This window comes from Pleurodeles waltl, chromosome 12 (genome assembly GCF_031143425.1).
Source record: "Pleurodeles waltl isolate 20211129_DDA chromosome 12, aPleWal1.hap1.20221129, whole genome shotgun sequence".
NCBI lineage: Eukaryota > Metazoa > Chordata > Amphibia > Caudata > Salamandridae > Pleurodeles > Pleurodeles waltl.
This window is the reverse complement of record NC_090451.1, coordinates 496,720,474-496,738,329: the sequence shown is the minus strand read 5'-3', so window position 1 is coordinate 496,738,329 and position 17,856 is coordinate 496,720,474. Positions and strand designations below refer to the sequence as shown.

The window sequence follows — 17,856 nt, the reverse complement described above, 5'->3', positions numbered from 1 at the left end:
AGGTGTCATTATTCACATTCATCAGCCATAGACTGATAATATTAGTAATTTACAATGTATATAGTTTTTGCTATTTCGCAAATATGGTGTAACATAAGGTCATATAATTGGAGCAGCAATGCAATAATTCCCTATATGAAGGGGACGACTGTTAGGTGTGAATTCCTACAGTTTCTTTGGCCTTCTCTCTGTTTATGTCTACCCATTTCGATCTGCCCTTCTTCAGGGTCACTAGGACTTGCTTCTTCCAGTTTTTATCCACTGCTTCTCCCCCCAAAATACTTGTGATATCTTCTTTTGTAGCCACCTGTTACTTCATTATGGAGACCCCTTGATTATTGGTGTCCCTTGCATATTACAGCCATAATGATGCCCCCCCTTGACCTAATGGTGGCCCTTGTTTACAGTCCCTGTCATAGGGCGAGTGCAAAAACTAATTATAACATGCATTTTGAAAAGCAGCAGTTCATGAATTGAGAACATCTCTGAAACAGACTGTCTGGGTTCCATAACAATTAAGTTTACCAAAACTAAATGTTAAGTGATTTATGAAAGCTAACCTTATTAAATTGCCCTCAAGTAATAGTGAATGTAACATCTTGATATGCAATAATACCCAAAGAGGAGGTTTAGAAAGGATTTTAAAATCTAGTTTATTTATTCTCTGACCTCCAAAAAATGTTTGCCCTGGGCATCTAGTTTGTTTCCTGCTACAGCCTTGAGTGAGTCAAGAGTGTAGGAGGCAGTTCCCACAGGTACCCAGTCTGAGTGGAATGAGGGTGGGATAGCGGTTGTGACCTGCTCAGATCTGCTTGCTGAGGCCAAGTCTGATATAACTTTCAGAACTGCAGTCAAGACCTCAAGGGTTTTACATGGATGTTCTACTGAGCCTTCTACGTTATAGCTTACACTTGAGAACAAAATAGTGAGGAAAATACCTTCATGGTGATTCCAGAACTAGTTATGGCTGTTCTTTCTTCTCATTACCTGCAATACCATTCAGTTGTGCTGTTAAGCATCCACTGTACCACAATATTACATTGCAGAAATAACCCTGTTGGGACAACTAGTGTTGCATTTGTGGTTGGTGGGGCATGTGTAGGAGGGAGGGGCAAGTGCAGGTGGTTCTCTGAGCAAAATGGTAAGTGCTGGCTATCGTTCTAAGAAGCTGTTTCTGGTCCTGCCTACAGTGGTAGCATTTCCAACTTGTTGAAAGAAGAGAATCAGACCTTAAGAATGCTAGCATCATGAATTTGAATTTAAATATTCATAATTAGCCATCTTTTTTATTTTTGTAGGTGATACCATAGGATTTCTGTTAGACCTGCAGAAAAAGCAAATGGTTTTTTACTTGAATGGAAACCACCTTCCTCCGGAGAAGCAAGTCTTTTCATCAGCTATGTGAGTAATATGTTTGAGCAGAAATAGAATTCTCTAAGCACTGTTCTTACTAAAATGTTAGGCTTTAATCAAAGCTCTTCTGCTATTTAGTTAGTCTGATGAAATTGCTTCTAATGCAGTGTGAAGTAAACTTTGCAGCATTTTTCCTTCTGATATTTATCTTCCTGTAGATTCCCTATCTTATGAATATCCACCAAGAGCTCCTTTTCCCCAGCAATATCTCTCCAGCATCCTCAGGTGTGGCTTTCTGCAGCTTCAGCAGCAACCCCAGTTGCCAATCAAGATTGTGGTGACAAACAAAATGCACCAACTGGTGTGTTAGCATCAATTTATTTTCCCTCTGCTCATTGACATGGGTCCAGAGCTCTTCACTGAACTTCACCATTGAATTTCCCCAGCTTTCAACATCTGGGACAAATGTCTCCTGACGTCTGGGTTCAACAAGGTTAGCTGCCAGTGATGTCTGGCTGCCAAACAGGACCCCTGGTCCTGTGACTCCTTTTCCTTGATGCACCCAAATGCCATCATAGAGTGGGAGGTCAAGGCCAGCAGGTATATGTCAAAGAGCATCCTCTCAGGTAAGTCTCCTCAGTAATGATCTCCCAAGTTGCCTTCCCACCAAAAAAAACACTTTAAGAAGTCCTCTTCTCCCTCGAGCAAATGGTCCTGCCCCCTAAACAGTTTGGAATCCCTAACATTCCTAATGCTGATCTCTTTCCCATCACTGGAGCCTATTCCAGCATTAAAAATGTTATGAGTGAATTTCAGACTTCATCAGCCTACAATATGCAGATTGAGGCCTCCCTTTACGCCATGCTGAATACCTTGAAGGTGAGGGTGTGTCCTAGCAAGATGGGCAAATAGACTCTTTTCTCGGAGCTCCAGCTGGAGCGATTACAATTCTGCCACAATCCTTCCTTGATCCTGCTGCATTTGAATCGCCCTGTCCCCCCAGCGGCATCCTGAAAGCCCACACAACATGACTGCTTAAACTTAAGCTGTTAGTTCACTCCTGTGCCATCCTCTAGCAGATGGCTGAATGCGACCACGAGGAAGGAAGTGGGTGCCATTTTGCATCGGAGCCCAGCTCTTTTCTGGGCCATTGCTGGGCGACTCTCCAGACTGCCATGTGCCTGGCAGAGACATGTTCCAAGTGCCTAGGGCGCCTTACTAGAAGGCCAGGAAATTTGTCCTCGGGGTTTTTGCATCAAGACATCCTATAGAGAACGACATTGATAAATGTGAAAAACAATTTAAAAAACTTGGAAGCGTCACTTTCTTCTTATCCCCAACAACTCCCTATATGGCATGCAACCAGGGCTGAGCTCCAGGAGGACTGGCACAGACTTGAAAAGCACAATTACACTGCCCATCACCAGAGACTCCATTTGGAGGCTGATAAAACGGGTGTGTTATTGGCCCAGTTGATCCATCAGGAAGCCCTCCGTTCCCCTATACTGACCCTCTACAATAACACAGGCACTATGGTCTGTTTGCAACAGGCCATTCATGGTGTGTTTCAGACCCATCTAGATATACGTATGCTAAACAGCTTATCCCCTCCCCTGGCGCATTACAAGGGTTCCTAGTGGACAGTCCATTACCCTAGTCTTTCACCGGAGGCCAGGGAATTCCTAGATAGCCCGCTCTCCAAAGAAGAGATACTTGCCTCAAAATTGCAAAGACTCCAGGTAGTGATGGCTTACCCTCAGAATTTTCTCACAAAATATGCACTTAATGTAGCAGATAAGCTCTTGGATGTATATGAAGAAGCCCTTTTTCATTGGAGCCTTGCCGGCCTTCATGCGCAAGGCACTCATTGTAATTGTGCCCAAGCCGGGTAGGGACCCAGCGGCCTATCAACCGATCTTGCTCCTAAATATTGATGTAAAACTTCTCAACAGCATGATGACAGCACACCTGCTCCCACACTTGGCTGGTTTAATCCACACAAACCAGTCGGACTTCATTGCCAAGCAGAACACCCTTCACAGCTTTTGACATCTTGCTCATGTCTTCCATGCCCCACAACTCCAAGACGATGCCTATGCCATAGCTCTCTTGGATGTTGAGCAGGCATTTGATTCCTTACGCTGGACCTAGCTATGGCAGGTATTGCATGCAGTCTGCATGGGCCCTAAACATATCCAGTGGGTCTGTCTTATTTATTTGGACCCTTGTACTGTGGGTACACTTTGGACGGGTCGGGGTGTCTCTGGTTCCTTCCAACTGTCTAGGGGCATCAGGCAGGGATATCCTCTCTCTACGCCCCCCTCTTGTTTGCCGTTATCCTGGTGCACCTGTCTGTCTAAAGCACTGCAATTTTTGAAAGATGTTTCATCCAATAGCCCTTCAGATCTCTTCTATGCTAGGGTCAAGGGAATTGTTCATTTTCCTCCTACCTTATGCACAGCTACAGATAAGACAATTGCAACAGTGTCTGGAAGATCAGAGATGTCCATTGTCTGGCAGCTGTGAGGCCAAGCTAACTGTCTCAAAAACTGTCCTTGTTGCTATTAGCAATACCTTCTAAAAGGTGTCCCATTTCATAAAAATATGCCTTTTAAAAATACAGTGATTAATGCCTCCCACCTGGGTTGGGGAGTGTGCATGAGTCGCCTGAAAAGAAGTATCGCCACATTGTTCTCCTAGAGCAGACTTCATTTTGTCTGGCTCTTAAGTCTTTCCTTCCAGCTGTCAAATTGAATTCCCAGTTCCAGCACAAAAATGAATACTATGTATTATGTCAACTAACATAGGGGGAACTATATCCAGAATTCTGTATTTAGGCTCAAGCTGTCTAAGAATTGCTAATTGCCAGGTAGCTCCACGTTACAGGAGTTGTGTCCCTAGAGCTCAAAACTCAGAGCACACTCCCTTAACAGGATCCCTTGAAGAAAACCACAAATGTGTATTAAATAGAGAAGTGCTCTGTGAGGTCTTCTGTGAATGACCATTTCCCCAGATAGATCTGTTCACATAGAAAACAAAATATGCCCAAACAATACCCCTCGGTTTTACCAACCTGGCACATTGTAGATGCCCTTTTGGTAAGCTGGTTAAAGAATTTTTTTTTACACATTTTTACCGATTCATCTGATTGCAAACGTCATCACAAAACTGGTAAGAGACAAAGCTCAGATGATTCTTATAGCCACAGAATGGCTGCATTGATAGTTCACTGACCTTCTGTCTCTCTCGGACTGCAAAAGAGGCTATTGAGCAGAGCTGATCTTTTCAAATTGAACACCCATTTCTTCTGCAGAAACGTATGGTCATTCCTGTGGAAGCTATGAGCACCACCCAAGGGGTCTTTATACCTTTAAATTGAAAATATTCTACATCCAGGGCATTCAGAAGTATATTTACGCCACCAAATGCTCTGAAGAGGCAGTACTACCTTATCTCTCTTATATAGGTCCATCTTGTAGCCATTACTAAGTTTTGAAAACGCCCTTCACAAACCAATTTTTAGAGAGTCCCTGTGATAAAGGATTTTCTAGAGTGAATTAAAAATGTCTGCAACTGTTGTTTTGAATTGAGCCAATTCATAAACCACCTTGCAACATTTCTTTTGGAGAAAAAAAAGGTTTTACAGGGTTACTAATATTTATTCAGTTTGCCTTAACAAATCATACAATGTCTTCCACAAAAATAAAGTTGATGTACTTACTTCAGTTTCCTCACAAATGTAGTGTCAGATCTTGTCAAACACATTATTTCCCTACCTTTTTCCAAAACCCTTTCTTCAGCAGAGAGCGCTTATGTTCTTCAGATGTTAAAAGGGTTTCAAAGGTCTACCTAGATAAAAGTACTTAGATAGTAGTTAGTCTAATCTTCTTTTTGTTAATTAAGGGCCCACTTCTACAGGTTTGACAACAGCTCATTTCTAGATGGATAGTGTTATGTATGTGTTTATATATTTGTTTGTTATATTAATGTTACCAACACTTTTCTGGTAAGGTCAGAGCCTATTTATTCTGCATGGGATAAAGTGATTACTGCTGACTTTATCAATTTCTTGAACGTGTAAATCAGCCACTTGGAGGTCTGTGCACAAGTTTACAAAGACATTGTTTTGCATGCCAGGTGCTCAAGTGGACTAAGCTTTCTTGTGTAATTCCAAAGAATTTCCTTGTAGGCGAGAACTGCTATAAGAAGCGGATCTGCAACACCACCAAAAGTCTAAGGGCCAGGTGTATCAAAGGTTTTTACCATTCTATGTCTATGGGAAATTGTGTTCTTACATACGGCCCTAAATCCCCTACTTTTCTCTAATTTGTAAGCATAGAATAAGCCCAGTACCGTTCAGGCTAAGCTAGAAAAGTGGCAAAGCCTTTTGTGATTTTTAGCAGTCTTCTACCACAGGATTATCCATGTCTATCTAATAACTTGCAAAGCCTTTTTTCTTTCGAGGCACAGTATCGCAGCTTTGTATTGATTAAATACTATTCAAGCAAACCTCAGATCAGGAAAGGCAGATCCTGACGTGCTGTGCTTCTCTGACGAGCTCTAAAATAATGCAATAAAGCAACTTTAATTGCCAGTAAAAGCAAACTTTGATCTCTGTTCACTTTTCAAGCTGATTCACCGTGTTTTATTTTATGTGCTGACGCAGTTTTAGTTGAGCTACCCTTCACAAAAATAGAAATAAAGGTCAAATGTTAGTCTAGATCCATTTCACTAAGGCCTTGACTGTAGGGGATTGTGCTACATTTGATTCATGTTAATGTCCTAATTAAATAAATATTTCTATTTTTACAGATCTGGATTTTTTGCTGCCGCTAGTTTCATGTCCTATCAGCAGTGTGAGTTTAATTTTGGAGCAAAACCATTCAAGCATCCACCTTCAATAAAATTCAACACATTCAACAGCCATGCCTTTCTTACACCTGATGAAAAAATAATTTTGCCACGGTATGCATATGGTTTGTGGGAACTTGAAAGTAGCTATTCTGTACGGCTCTTAACAATATATCCATGTATGACTGTTTGCAGTATGAAACACACTGTTGGGGGGCCAGGGTTAGCTGTGTGTGGGAAGTGCTTTGATGAAAGAAGAGTGGGGGGATCGGGGGAGGAGTATAGCGAGATCTTCCCAACTCATGCTGATGTTTTCCACTTTCATTTAGCACTAGCTGCAAAGACGTTTTTGAGTTGAAACCTGTGTAGTTAAGAATTAGCTGCATTTATTTCTGAATACGTACATTCTACAAAATAAAACCCAAAACCTGCCTTCACTGATAACGTTTTTCTCTGAGATTGAGGCAAGAAACAGAAAAGGTGCTTCTCTGTGGTCAGCTGTCAAAGCAAGGATTTGAAGATAACAATTATGCACTTTTGAAATGTACACATGCAAACCTTAGAAAAGCACAAGAGACATCTAAGTTGGCAGAACATAGGTCTCCGGCATCAAAATGTAATGCTCCTGTGGAGGGTTGAGCTAGGACGGGGTAGAGGTCATCCTTACCTCCCACACCAAGGGCAAAGTAAACAATCTGCAAAAACTGCAGTCACTTATGCTGTCCATCTCCAAATCGGTTCCCCTCTGGGAAGTGGCTTTGGGTTTCCCTTGAACATTGTAACACTCCTGGACCTCAGGACCCCTAGCACACTAGTAATGCAAAGGATAACTGAAAATGGAATTTTTAAAACGTTTCTACCCTGTCTAACTAGAAATTCTTAATGAGTGCTGTATGAAAACATAATATTGTATATGAGTCTACTCAGATTTTTCTATGTTTGTTTAATTTTCAAAGAGTATAGAGTTGACAACGGGCAGTTTCTCATCATCTGTTTGTTCTTATACAAAATGTAAATAGTATAACCTGTTAGTTGTGTTGTATTTCACCAAACACTGATGAACTCCATCCACTCTGGAGCACCCTTGGATCCGTGCCCTCATCATACCTTCAGTCTGGCCAGCGCCACCATAGCACCGGAGCTCTGCCAAACTATCAACCGATCCTTTGAGACCACCACCTTGCCCTCAAACTGGAAGCACGCTGAAATGAACACTCTACTCAAGAAACCCACTGCCGACCCTAGGGAGCTGAAGAACTACAGACCCATCTCTCTGCTCCCTTTCCCAGCCAAGGTAACAGAGAAGGCCGTCAACCAGCAACTCACCGAATTCCTCAAGACACACGGTATCCTGGACCCATCCCAATCCGGATTCAAAAGCAACCACAACACTGAAACCGCACTCTTAGCAGTCACCGACAACATACGCATTATACTGGACCGCGGAGGCACAGCCGCACTCATCCTCTTCGACCTCACTTCTGCATTTGACACAGTCTCCCACTCCACCCTCCACAACAGACTACACAATGCCGGCATCCGAGATAAAGCACTGGATTGGATCAGGACCTTCCTTACCGGCAGAACAGTGTCTCAGACTACCGCCGTTCACTTCAATTCCTCAAGGACACATGCTGAAGAGTGCCCCAAGGATCGTCACTCAGCCTGACGCTTTTCAACATCTACATGGCCCCACTTGCCAAAATCATCAAACAACATGGGCTAAACATAGTCTCCTATGCCGATGACACTCAACTGATCCTCTCCCTGTCTGAGGACTGCAAAGGCCAAGACAAATGTCCACAACAGGATGAGAGCAGTCGCTGTCTGGATGGAGGCCAGCTGCTCAAACTCAACACGGACAAGATTGAGATCCTCGTAATTGGCTCTACCCCTTCTGCCTGGAACGATTCCTGGTGGCCACTGCTCTGGGAAATGCCCCTGCCCCACAGACCATGCATGCAACCTGGGCATCATTCTGGACTCCTCGCTCTCCATGACCCGCCAAGTCAACGCTATCTCTTCATCATGCTTTCACACCCTCCGACTCCTGCAGAAGATTTTCAAGTGGATTCCCTTTGACACGAGAAAGACAGTCACCCAAGCACTTGTCACCAGCAAGCTGGACTACGGCAATGTACTCTATGCCGGCATCATCAAGAAACTTCAATCAAAACTAGAGTCCAGAATGCAGCAGCCAGACTCATCCTGGACATCCCAGACAGCCATCCGCATCTCCTCCCACCTCAGAGACCTACAGTGGCTCCCAGTCAACAAGCGCATCACATACAGACTCCTGATCCACACCTACAAGGCACTGCACAACATAGGACCGGCATACATCAACCACCCCCTCTCCTTCTACGTACCCAACAGATATCACCGCTTCTTCCTGCTCGCCCTTTCAGCCGTCCCCAAGATCCGGAAAAGCACAGCAGGAGGAAGATCCTTCTCCTACTTGGCAGCCTGGACATGGAACACAATACCTCTCAAGCTCGGGTAGATCACATTACTGTAGCAATTCAGGAAGGACCTCAAGACCTGGCTCTTCGACTGAGCAGCACACCCACAAACAGTACCTTGAGACCCTTTGGGTGATTAGCCACATTTCACAAATCTATTATTGTTTGATAGATCATTTTTATTTATAATTAATGTTATGAATTGATTGGCAAAATTCAGCTCTGAATAGATGATAGGCTGAGTTGATTTTACCACAATTTGCACGTACAGCCTGCAGATCTGTTACACAAAATCTAGTGTGTGCGCACAGGCCTAGGCTTGTCTATGATAATGCAAGGTACAGGACCTGTCCTATGACCTGAAGGGGTTCACCGAGCATGCCCTTAAAGTATGCCCTGGGCTATTGTGCATGGCCTGGGTACACAGTTTTAAGCAATGTTGGCAGCAAATAGTGTGTTTTTAATCTATATTGTTTTTTATTTCTGCTATAGTATGGTCTAGTAACCCCACATTTGTAAAGCCCAGCTGTGATGCGAAATGCAAAACCTTTCACTAAAATCTCACATACATGTCAAGGGTGTGTGTTTGTGGTTGTGTGCACAAATGTGTGTATGGTGCATGTATAGCACATATACAGATACAGTACTTGCACTCTGTGTGCTCTCGGAATACTGGGGCCAGTGAAATCCATTGTGGATGTTTAAGAAGGTGCACAGATGGATATACTATTGTTGGTGCCATGAGACCCTCTCAGTAATATGGATTTTGTCATAAGGGCAGTGACAGGTGTACCAAATGTAAGGCCCGGGGCAGTAGTTGTGACATTTAGAAATCTGTAACACCCCAGACTAATAGTGGCATAAAAGAAAGACCACTGAATGCATATAGCTTATTCATTGCCTTATGACCAGCATTGTTCCTACTTAATTTGTAGTTTGATCTCGCCCAACCTCCCCCTTCTCGTATGTGTTCAGGGTTCAACTAGCATATGGACCATGATAAGTCCCCAACTGAGACACTGAGTCCTTATTCTAACTTACCATGGTCCATACGCTATTTGAATCCTTAACTTCCAAGAATATACACATGCTACGGATGGCTGATTAGGATAAAATATATCCACTACTAGATCTTCAGCACACATTTTTAGATTGTTTAATTTTGAAGATGTTTTCTTTGCCTAATTTTCGACCATAGCTGAATTTTCAACATTTGTCATTGTACGTTGCCTACCTTCTATACAAAGATTCTTGCCCAAACTCAGAACTTTGACTGAAAGCGATTTCTGGATACAGTCATCCTTTTGTCTTTTCTTGAGGAGCATCACATTTTTCACTACCAGCGTGTATGACGGGTTTCTTGGTTTGTAGGTATTACCATTTTGACCATTATATGACTCTAGATTCGATAGTTTTTTTAAAAGTCACGGATGTGACAAAACACTTGTCAGCTGTTTTGTAACAAATTTGTAGCTTTGGAAGAACTGATCTCGCTACATACCAATAAAAGATTCAGACTCCATCTGGTTTCTACGCATCTTTACTATTTGGATCCTAAAACTTATATTTGGAATTTGTGTTCAGAGTGTGTCTGGTATCTTTCTGACCATAAAGTCTCAGTGGATCCATAAGGCGCCACTGATTTCTATGCCTTTGTTAGTAGGGCTAGAATATCGTCACCCACCTTGTTGACGGATGTTTTGCTATATCGAACTTTACTCACTACTATTATGGTTTGTACGATAGGAGGTGCGATAATTACACCACTACTACCTTCTCAGGTTAGCTAATTTATCTGTTCCTCAAGTATGTAAGTAGTTGGTAGTTATAGGCAGATCCTTGATCTGCAGACTTATTGCTTTCTAAAGGCAGTGTGACCTTGATGATGAAACGGAATTTGTTTCTGTGCAAGACTATTGATAAAATAGCCTAGTTACTTGTTTGTGCCTTACGTTTCTAAAGGGTGTTGAAGTTAGCTTGTTTGAAGAGGCATCTGTCTACATGTTGAAATAACTTTAGGTATGTTGCTGGCTATCTTTTGACTGTAGCATGAGTGTGTTAACTTGGTCGAGGAAATATGATGTCTTTCCAAGGCCCAGATAAAGGGATAGTATTATGATAGATTGAATTATCTTAACCATGTTTTGCTACTGGACACATTTAAACACTCAGAAGCCTCATCAAAATAACGTACTTTTTTTCCATAGCATTCACTTGGTCTATTAGTCCTCTAAAGTAACCCAATAACTGTCAAAGCGCCCAGTGTATTTTGTGAAGAGCAAGATGACTGGTGAGTTAGGCTGTTGCTGATGAAATACATGCATGACTCACAGGTCATCAATAATTTCAGCACCTTGGATTTATCAAATCTTTAAAGTGGCAAAACTGCTGTATTACACATAACACAAAAACAAATTATTATTATTATTAGTATTTTTACGGCTCCCTTTTAAAATTACAACAGCGTTCATAGAGCATTAGGACAACTGCATTTTTTCTGGCACAAAATAAAACCTGAGGAAGGGGCCTAGAGTGTCCAGTGCAGCTTTAACTTTTGCCAAAACCTGCCCTGAGCAAGCAGGGCTGTGGAAGGTGCGACAACATGCAGGCATGCTAAAATAACTCTAGTCAGAACATGTGTTACAGTTCATAGAACTATTTATTTCACACACTGGAAAATTGTGCATTACAAGACAAGTTTCAGTTACAGTGCGTTCAAGGTAAGGTTCGGATTTGTACTTTTAATGTTAAAGTGCACTTGGTAAACGCTTGTCAATATTTTCCCATGTGAATTCACTCAGAAGTAGGGTGGGTTCAGTTTGATGTTGTAGTTCTTCGTTTGGAAAATGGAGCACATTTCTGTCATGCATCCGTTCTAGTTGGATTTAGCACTCTGTATCATGGCATAAAGGGTCATAACCTGTTGTTGTATTTCTTTTTCAGGCATCGACGACTTGCTCTTTTGAAACAAGTTAGCATCCGAGAGAATTGCTGCACACTTTGCTGCGACGAGATGGCAGACACAGAGCTCCGGCCATGTGGGCATAGGTAATGGTGAACATTTCTCATAAACAAACTTTCGGTTTGAGGGTTTTTTTGTTTGTTTTTTTTCTACTGATTACCATCCATGGCAGACACGACTTCAAGCTGGATTATTGCATGTTTGGGTATAAATCCCAGAGGGGTGCCATGGCTGCTTTTTAATCTGCCATCTTTGCGACTGAATTTTGTGTTCCACTGGGCTGTGTCATTTACCAGCTTCTTTTTAACAGTTATCAAAAAAGCTTCAGATTCATGTCTGTTGATTCGTATCATTTTGAAGCAGGCACTTGACAAGGTAGTGCTCAAAATGCCACCCATCTTGCTGTCCTTGCAGGTACCACCTTTGCCCAGTACAGGATTGAAACTAATTACTGATTGGTCAGCTCTTTGAAAAATACAATTGCACCGAATTGAAGATAATTCTCCTTTTCTCAGATAGTTCTTAATTAACACTCTGAGGCTGTCAACACTGAGGAAACTACTCCAATTGCATTGTAATGTGTTGTAAATCCTGGGGTGCTACTTGTTTCTGGTGTCTCTAAACACTATGATAAGCACGGTAGTCCAGTCCGATTTCTAACAAAAAACAAAAACTGTTCAGACTCCAACTGTTTACTATTGGAGAAAGAGTTGGTTAACTGTATCATTGTATCCAAGGTTGAGTACTACAATATTCCTTCTCAATTTGTCGCCCCCTCTTCCTCCTCTCCACCCCCCCAACAACACTGCACCAGAGGTTGTAGAATCTGGTCAGAAGACCACTTTCTGAGCGCCTCCGGAAAAGACCATCGTCCCTGTTTTTTACTTGCCTGGCTGCCACTGAGCTTCTGAGTGATTTCTGTTTAACAAGCTTGTATGCCGGGTTGGGAATTGAATGACTTAATGCATGATCGATTACTTAAAATAATTACATGTAAACAACAGAACACAACATTTTCCTAAGTGCAGATGTAGAAAATATTAAAACCATGTTCAAAAAATGCTATCAGCTATACTTGTGATAAAGAAATGCCATTATAAACTACATTAAAATTCTTGGAAGAAATAGCCTCGTGGCCGAGCAGCGTGCTTATTATCTCTTCTTAACTTACATCCGGATTGCTCTGCATAAAAAGATGATTAGGTAAAAGAGCTAAAAATTACAGCAGAAGGCAACAAAATGCAGAGTGCTCATAGTGCAGCATGTCTAGCAGCAAGGGCCAGACTGTTTGCACATGTCCCTCAAGATGTTCGGGGTGTTTAGTCTCTGAAAAAGTGCATGGGGACGTGCTGGAACTTAACAGGTGCCACCCTGTTGTGATGTCAAGAAGTGCTGATTGAATAGCATCTGTATATTTCCCTTGCTAAGGTTGCTGGAGTGTTATTTTTGAAAACACAGTTCAGAGACTTTTCTGCAGGTTCATATTCCATTGGCCTGGAATAAGGGGACTGACAGTCGATGGCGGTCTCTAGCAAGTTTAGGGCAACACACAACAGGTGGAGCCAAGATTCTGTATGGAAGTTGCAAAGTCTGCAGGATATTGCCTCATCCCACCTCACCCAGGAGGGTTTGAAATCCATAATTGGTAGGGTGAGGAGCCTCATAAATTGATAATTGAAAAATGATTAAAAGATTATTTTCCTGCGTGTCTGTGCTGTGAAGGTTTGGTGAAAGTAGGGCTAAGCTTTCCCTGGAGTGTAGGCAGCATCTAGTGCCTCGCGGGTGGAGACTTTCAGTATATAGATCAAATGAGGCTTTCTTGACCTGTACGTTCACTGCTCTTTTCCAGCCTGAGAATGATATATCTGGACAATGTAGGTTGGCAGCCTCAATTTTCAAGCTACTGATTCTCTTTTAAATACGCTGGACATGGGGAGTCCTCCTCCTCAAAGATTGTTTTAAGTTGTGCTTTAATTATGTTCTCAGGGGCCCACAAGGGCCTGATGTACTATTTTGATAGATCCCCTTGGCATCCAGGGTCTTATCTGTCGGGGTCCAGTAATAGTCTCAGCCTCACTATTCTGGCTTGCCAGGGTGCGTAAAAGATTTTTTTGTATGCCGAAATTTGGGTGTTAAGTTGCGTTTCCAGTGCACCAGGGAAGAATAGTTGGCTATAATTTAGAGATGAAATTGGTTTTGCTCTCTGGACTTTTAGCATTAGTTCCGCTGTTGGGCTTTGCAGACGGCTGTTTATGCATTCCAGGCTGTGGATGACTTCAGCACCCTTGCTTCAAACGTGCTTTAGGGTGGGCCTTAGGTTTGGCTCCTTTGGTGAACCGGACCCCTAGATAGTTTTAGTTTGCAGCAGCTGTTATTTGTAGGTCCCCCAAGCCGCCAGTGTGCTGGTTTCTTATGGGGATATTTTCCAAAGATGACAATTTTGGTCTTTCTCTGGTTCACCTGACATTTATTCACCTGGTTGAACCTGTGGACTTTATAAAGGGCTCTCTGTAGACCTGTTTTTGTTTGGTCCATGATCACAATATCGTCTGCGTCCTGCAGAATTGGGTGGCGTACCCTTCCCAGCCTTGTTAAAGTCCACTGTTGGTATGAACCTTTGCGATTGATTGTGGTGGGACCTGTTTTCATCCGGATTCAAGTCCCTTGGGATAAGGATGTAATGGCCTCGAGGAGCAAGGGAAGTGTTTCCCATGCTGTTAATTTTTCCTACAGCTTACCTCAATCCACCCTGTCAAAGGCTGCACTGTAGTGGACGAAGCAGCAAAACAAGGGTGGTTCTTTACTCTGTGTGGCTCGATGCAACAGGTACGCCAATGCTATGACATTGTCCATCGCGGAACTTTCTGCCTAAAACCAGATTGAAAATGTAGAAGGATACTTTTTTCTGTTACCCAGGCTTCCAGCTGTTCCAATAGAATGCGTACATTGGCTTTTGCTTCCAGATCTAAGAGGGTGATGAGCCAGTAGTTTGCCGAGTTTGAGCGGTCTCCCTGTTTATGGATTAGGAAAAGAATTGACCTTCTCCATGAGATCAGGGTTATTGTAGTGGCAAAGGCATAATTGAAGAGCAGGGTGAATATTCCTGCCCAAAAGCCTTATGCTGTTGGGGAGACCGTTGGGGTCTGGGGGCACTGTCTTCCCTTGTTTTACACATGGTGGCTATGACTGAGGCCTCTGTGATGAGAAAGGCTGGTTGAGCTTGACAGTCTGGGGCAGGAGGTGGCTGGGTGGATGTTGTTTATTTTGCTTGGTCGTCTGTATATAAGAGCTTGGCTTAAGTGATCCCTCCCTTTCGGCCACACATTCTCCTTTGCCTGGGTGAAGTTATTGAGACTGTTTATGTGCTTCCAAAAGTGGCATGATTTTTCTCTTGTAGGATGGTGAAGATCTTTAACCATTCCTCTTTATTTTTGGTGTGTTTTTGTTGCCATACTTTCAACTGTGAGCTGCTCTGTATGCAGAAATAATTTGTCCGGAATAGTTTTTATCACCTCATCCTTTGGCCACAAAGTCCCTTCAGAGATTGCACTTACTTTTGACCTGTCCCTTGGTTGTGGTAAGAGAAGCGGTTCATCAAGTCAGAAGATTTCTTCTCAGAGTGGTCCTCTGTTTGCTCCCCAGGGCTGCGCAAAGATCTCTGACAAGTTCCTCCCGTTGCTCCAGGGGTATAAGTGTGCTTGGTGATTTATCAGCTGACTCTTTAATCTCTCACCTTGTGACATTCTTTACCATTTGGTTCCCCAAGGGCAGTATTTGTAGTGATGCCTTGATGTCTAATTGCATGCAGAGGTCTAGGGTCACTTTCGCCCTGTGATCTACTTAAAAGGTGCGGAGCTTAGGTGTCAGAGGTCCACCAATGAAGATGTAATCAATGGTGCATATCTTCCTGAAAGGAGGAAGAATTTGTTGTTAAGGAATCTCTTAAACGATGAAACATCTGTAGATTGATTTAGTGTGACTGCCCAAGGCCCTAGTGTTAAAGTGTCAGGCCATTATTGGCATATGAAAATTGTAATTGTTTATTAGCACTCCAATTGTGGTTACTAGAGAGTTTGAGGCCTGTTTTTTCAGGTGCTGTGCAGGGTTGACATAACAATTCATTAGGAGCATTCGAAGGGTTTGGAGGTCACAGTATGTGTAAATTGGTAAATCTTGTTGTGGCCTCTATTTTCCGGGCATGCTAAACAAAAATGGAGAGTCCGCCTTATGGTCTGCTAAAGAAAGTTACCCTTTATTGCTGGGGTATGAAATTCATTAAAGCCTGGGAGCATTGTGGCTCGGGTGGCCCATGTCTCCTGCAAACATAGGATACCTCCTTTGTGAAGGTACTCGAGCTGAATTCTCCTCTGTGATTTTCTTGAAACCTGCCACATTCTAAGAAATGATTGTTGGATGTAGGCTGGAGATGGGCGCCCTAGGATGTTTGCCTTGCATCCAAGTGTGGGTGGTGTTAGAAATACCATTGGTGGGGAGTCGAGGATGGGGGGTACCCACTGTACATATTCATGGTCCATTTTGGTGTCCCGGGGGATACACAGCCCTTTAATAGTTTGTGCATTGTATTTAGAAGGCGTTATTAAGCTTAGCTTGACATTTGGTGCCATGTTCAGTGCTATTTGTCCCTTGCAGAACGGAGTAGGCCCCCATCTTTAGGGAATGAGCCTGAAGCATGTGTGGATATTTCTCCAGTTGGTTTTGTTTGATGTCTATCCCCCATTCCTCAAACTGGGATACTTCCTTACGCATGGATACTTGTTGTGGTTCTTGACATAGGCCTACCAGCGTTAACCCCCCCCCCCCCCCCCCCCCCCCCCGGGGGTTGTCACCAGGGAGTTTTTGGAACCTAACCCAGGTGAGATTGTCCTAGCAGATGTGAGCCAAGGATGGTATATATTTGAGTAGGTGAATTATGTTGCCCCCGTTTAAGATGTCGTGTTGGCCTTTAATATGGTTTCTGGGGTTAGAACTGTCTCCAGGGCACCCTTGCTCACCTTTATGGCAATTGGTTTCCTACTGTTTGCTAGGAGGCGGGGGGGCGGCACAGGCACGCTTTGAGTGGAGCCGAAGATTGATGAAGCATTGGGCTGGCCGTGTAACAGTGTAGTCGTATTGATGGTGGCCCAGACAGGGTGCCCAGTGGCATCTGGGCTTGGCTTATTGATTAGAGCAGCCTGGGTGTTTGCATCCGTCCTCTCCTTGTTTATCAGTTTGGGAGTGGATTCTTTGAAACTAAGCTTGCTGTGCCATGGTCCTGCCTTTCCTTTTTTGCCTTTTAGAGTAGGGGTGTCTTGGTGTCTGGTACTTTTATTGTGGGGTCTCTTATGTTGTTAATGCCTGGCCTGATTGCAGAGATTGGATACAGCTAGACAGGGTCATTTTCTGCCGATGGATACCGATTCTGGGTGGTTATCAAGGATGTCACTCTTTTGGTCTTTGTGGGCCTTTTGTGCTGTTTTTCTTCTTAGCCTTCCTGGAGAGAGGTGTGTTTAGCTGTAATAGGCTGGGTAAGGCCTCCTTGTTGCCCTCTCCAGTTCTCTGACCGGCAGTACTGGGACTACAGTGCATGGTGGTAAATGGTAGTTTTTGCAGTGGAGTGAGCTTGAAGTGTCAGGATTTGGCTGGGGAACGTCTATTGAGTTTATTATTGAAATGAAGTGTGACCCTTCTTGGATCTACAGCCACCGGCTTTTGACTGTGATGAACAATTGACCTGCTAGACATGGAGAGGTCGTTTTTGCTTCTGACTGTGGCAACAAGTTTGTCTAGGACCTCTGGAATAGTGGCCGGCCAGTCAATGATAGCTAACAAATAACCAGGAACACCACCTGTCTTCTATGCAGGCTTGGATTTTGTTTCCAGTAGGTCTATTTTGGCACTCAGCTCTCGAGGCACGGTGCAGTCGACTGTAGGATGTCTGTAACTCCATTTTGGTGAACTGCTATATCAAAGCTCTGGTCTTGGAGTATTGTGCACTGATGGAGGTCAGTTGCAGGTCTGCCATTGTGGTTCTATTCAGTTGCAGCAGTCGTGATCGTGCTTGATCTGAATGGGTCAGGAGAAGTGGTCTGAGTTGAGACCTGGAAAGTGGGTAGGTTAAGATGATCAAGCAGTCATAGGATTGGTCATAGTCATAGTCAATGGGTTGTTGCTGCCGGCTGGTGGCTTCTCGTCAGAGAGCCAAGTCTTGAGCTTCCTCCTTAAGGTGGG

The 17,856-nt window shown here is 43.4% G+C and overlaps 1 protein-coding gene across 1 annotated transcript in view; it reads left to right on the top strand.

Annotated features, from left to right (window-relative positions):
• RSPRY1 (ring finger and SPRY domain containing 1) overlaps positions 1–17,856 on the top strand; it is a 155,603-nt gene that overhangs the window by 119,521 nt on the left and 18,226 nt on the right. The window contains exons 12-14 of the mRNA XM_069217218.1: positions 1,299–1,401; positions 6,166–6,318; positions 11,610–11,714. Of these exons, the coding sequence (XP_069073319.1) occupies positions 1,299–1,401; positions 6,166–6,318; positions 11,610–11,714 (361 nt within the window). The remainder of the gene's footprint in view (positions 1–1,298; positions 1,402–6,165; positions 6,319–11,609; positions 11,715–17,856) is intronic.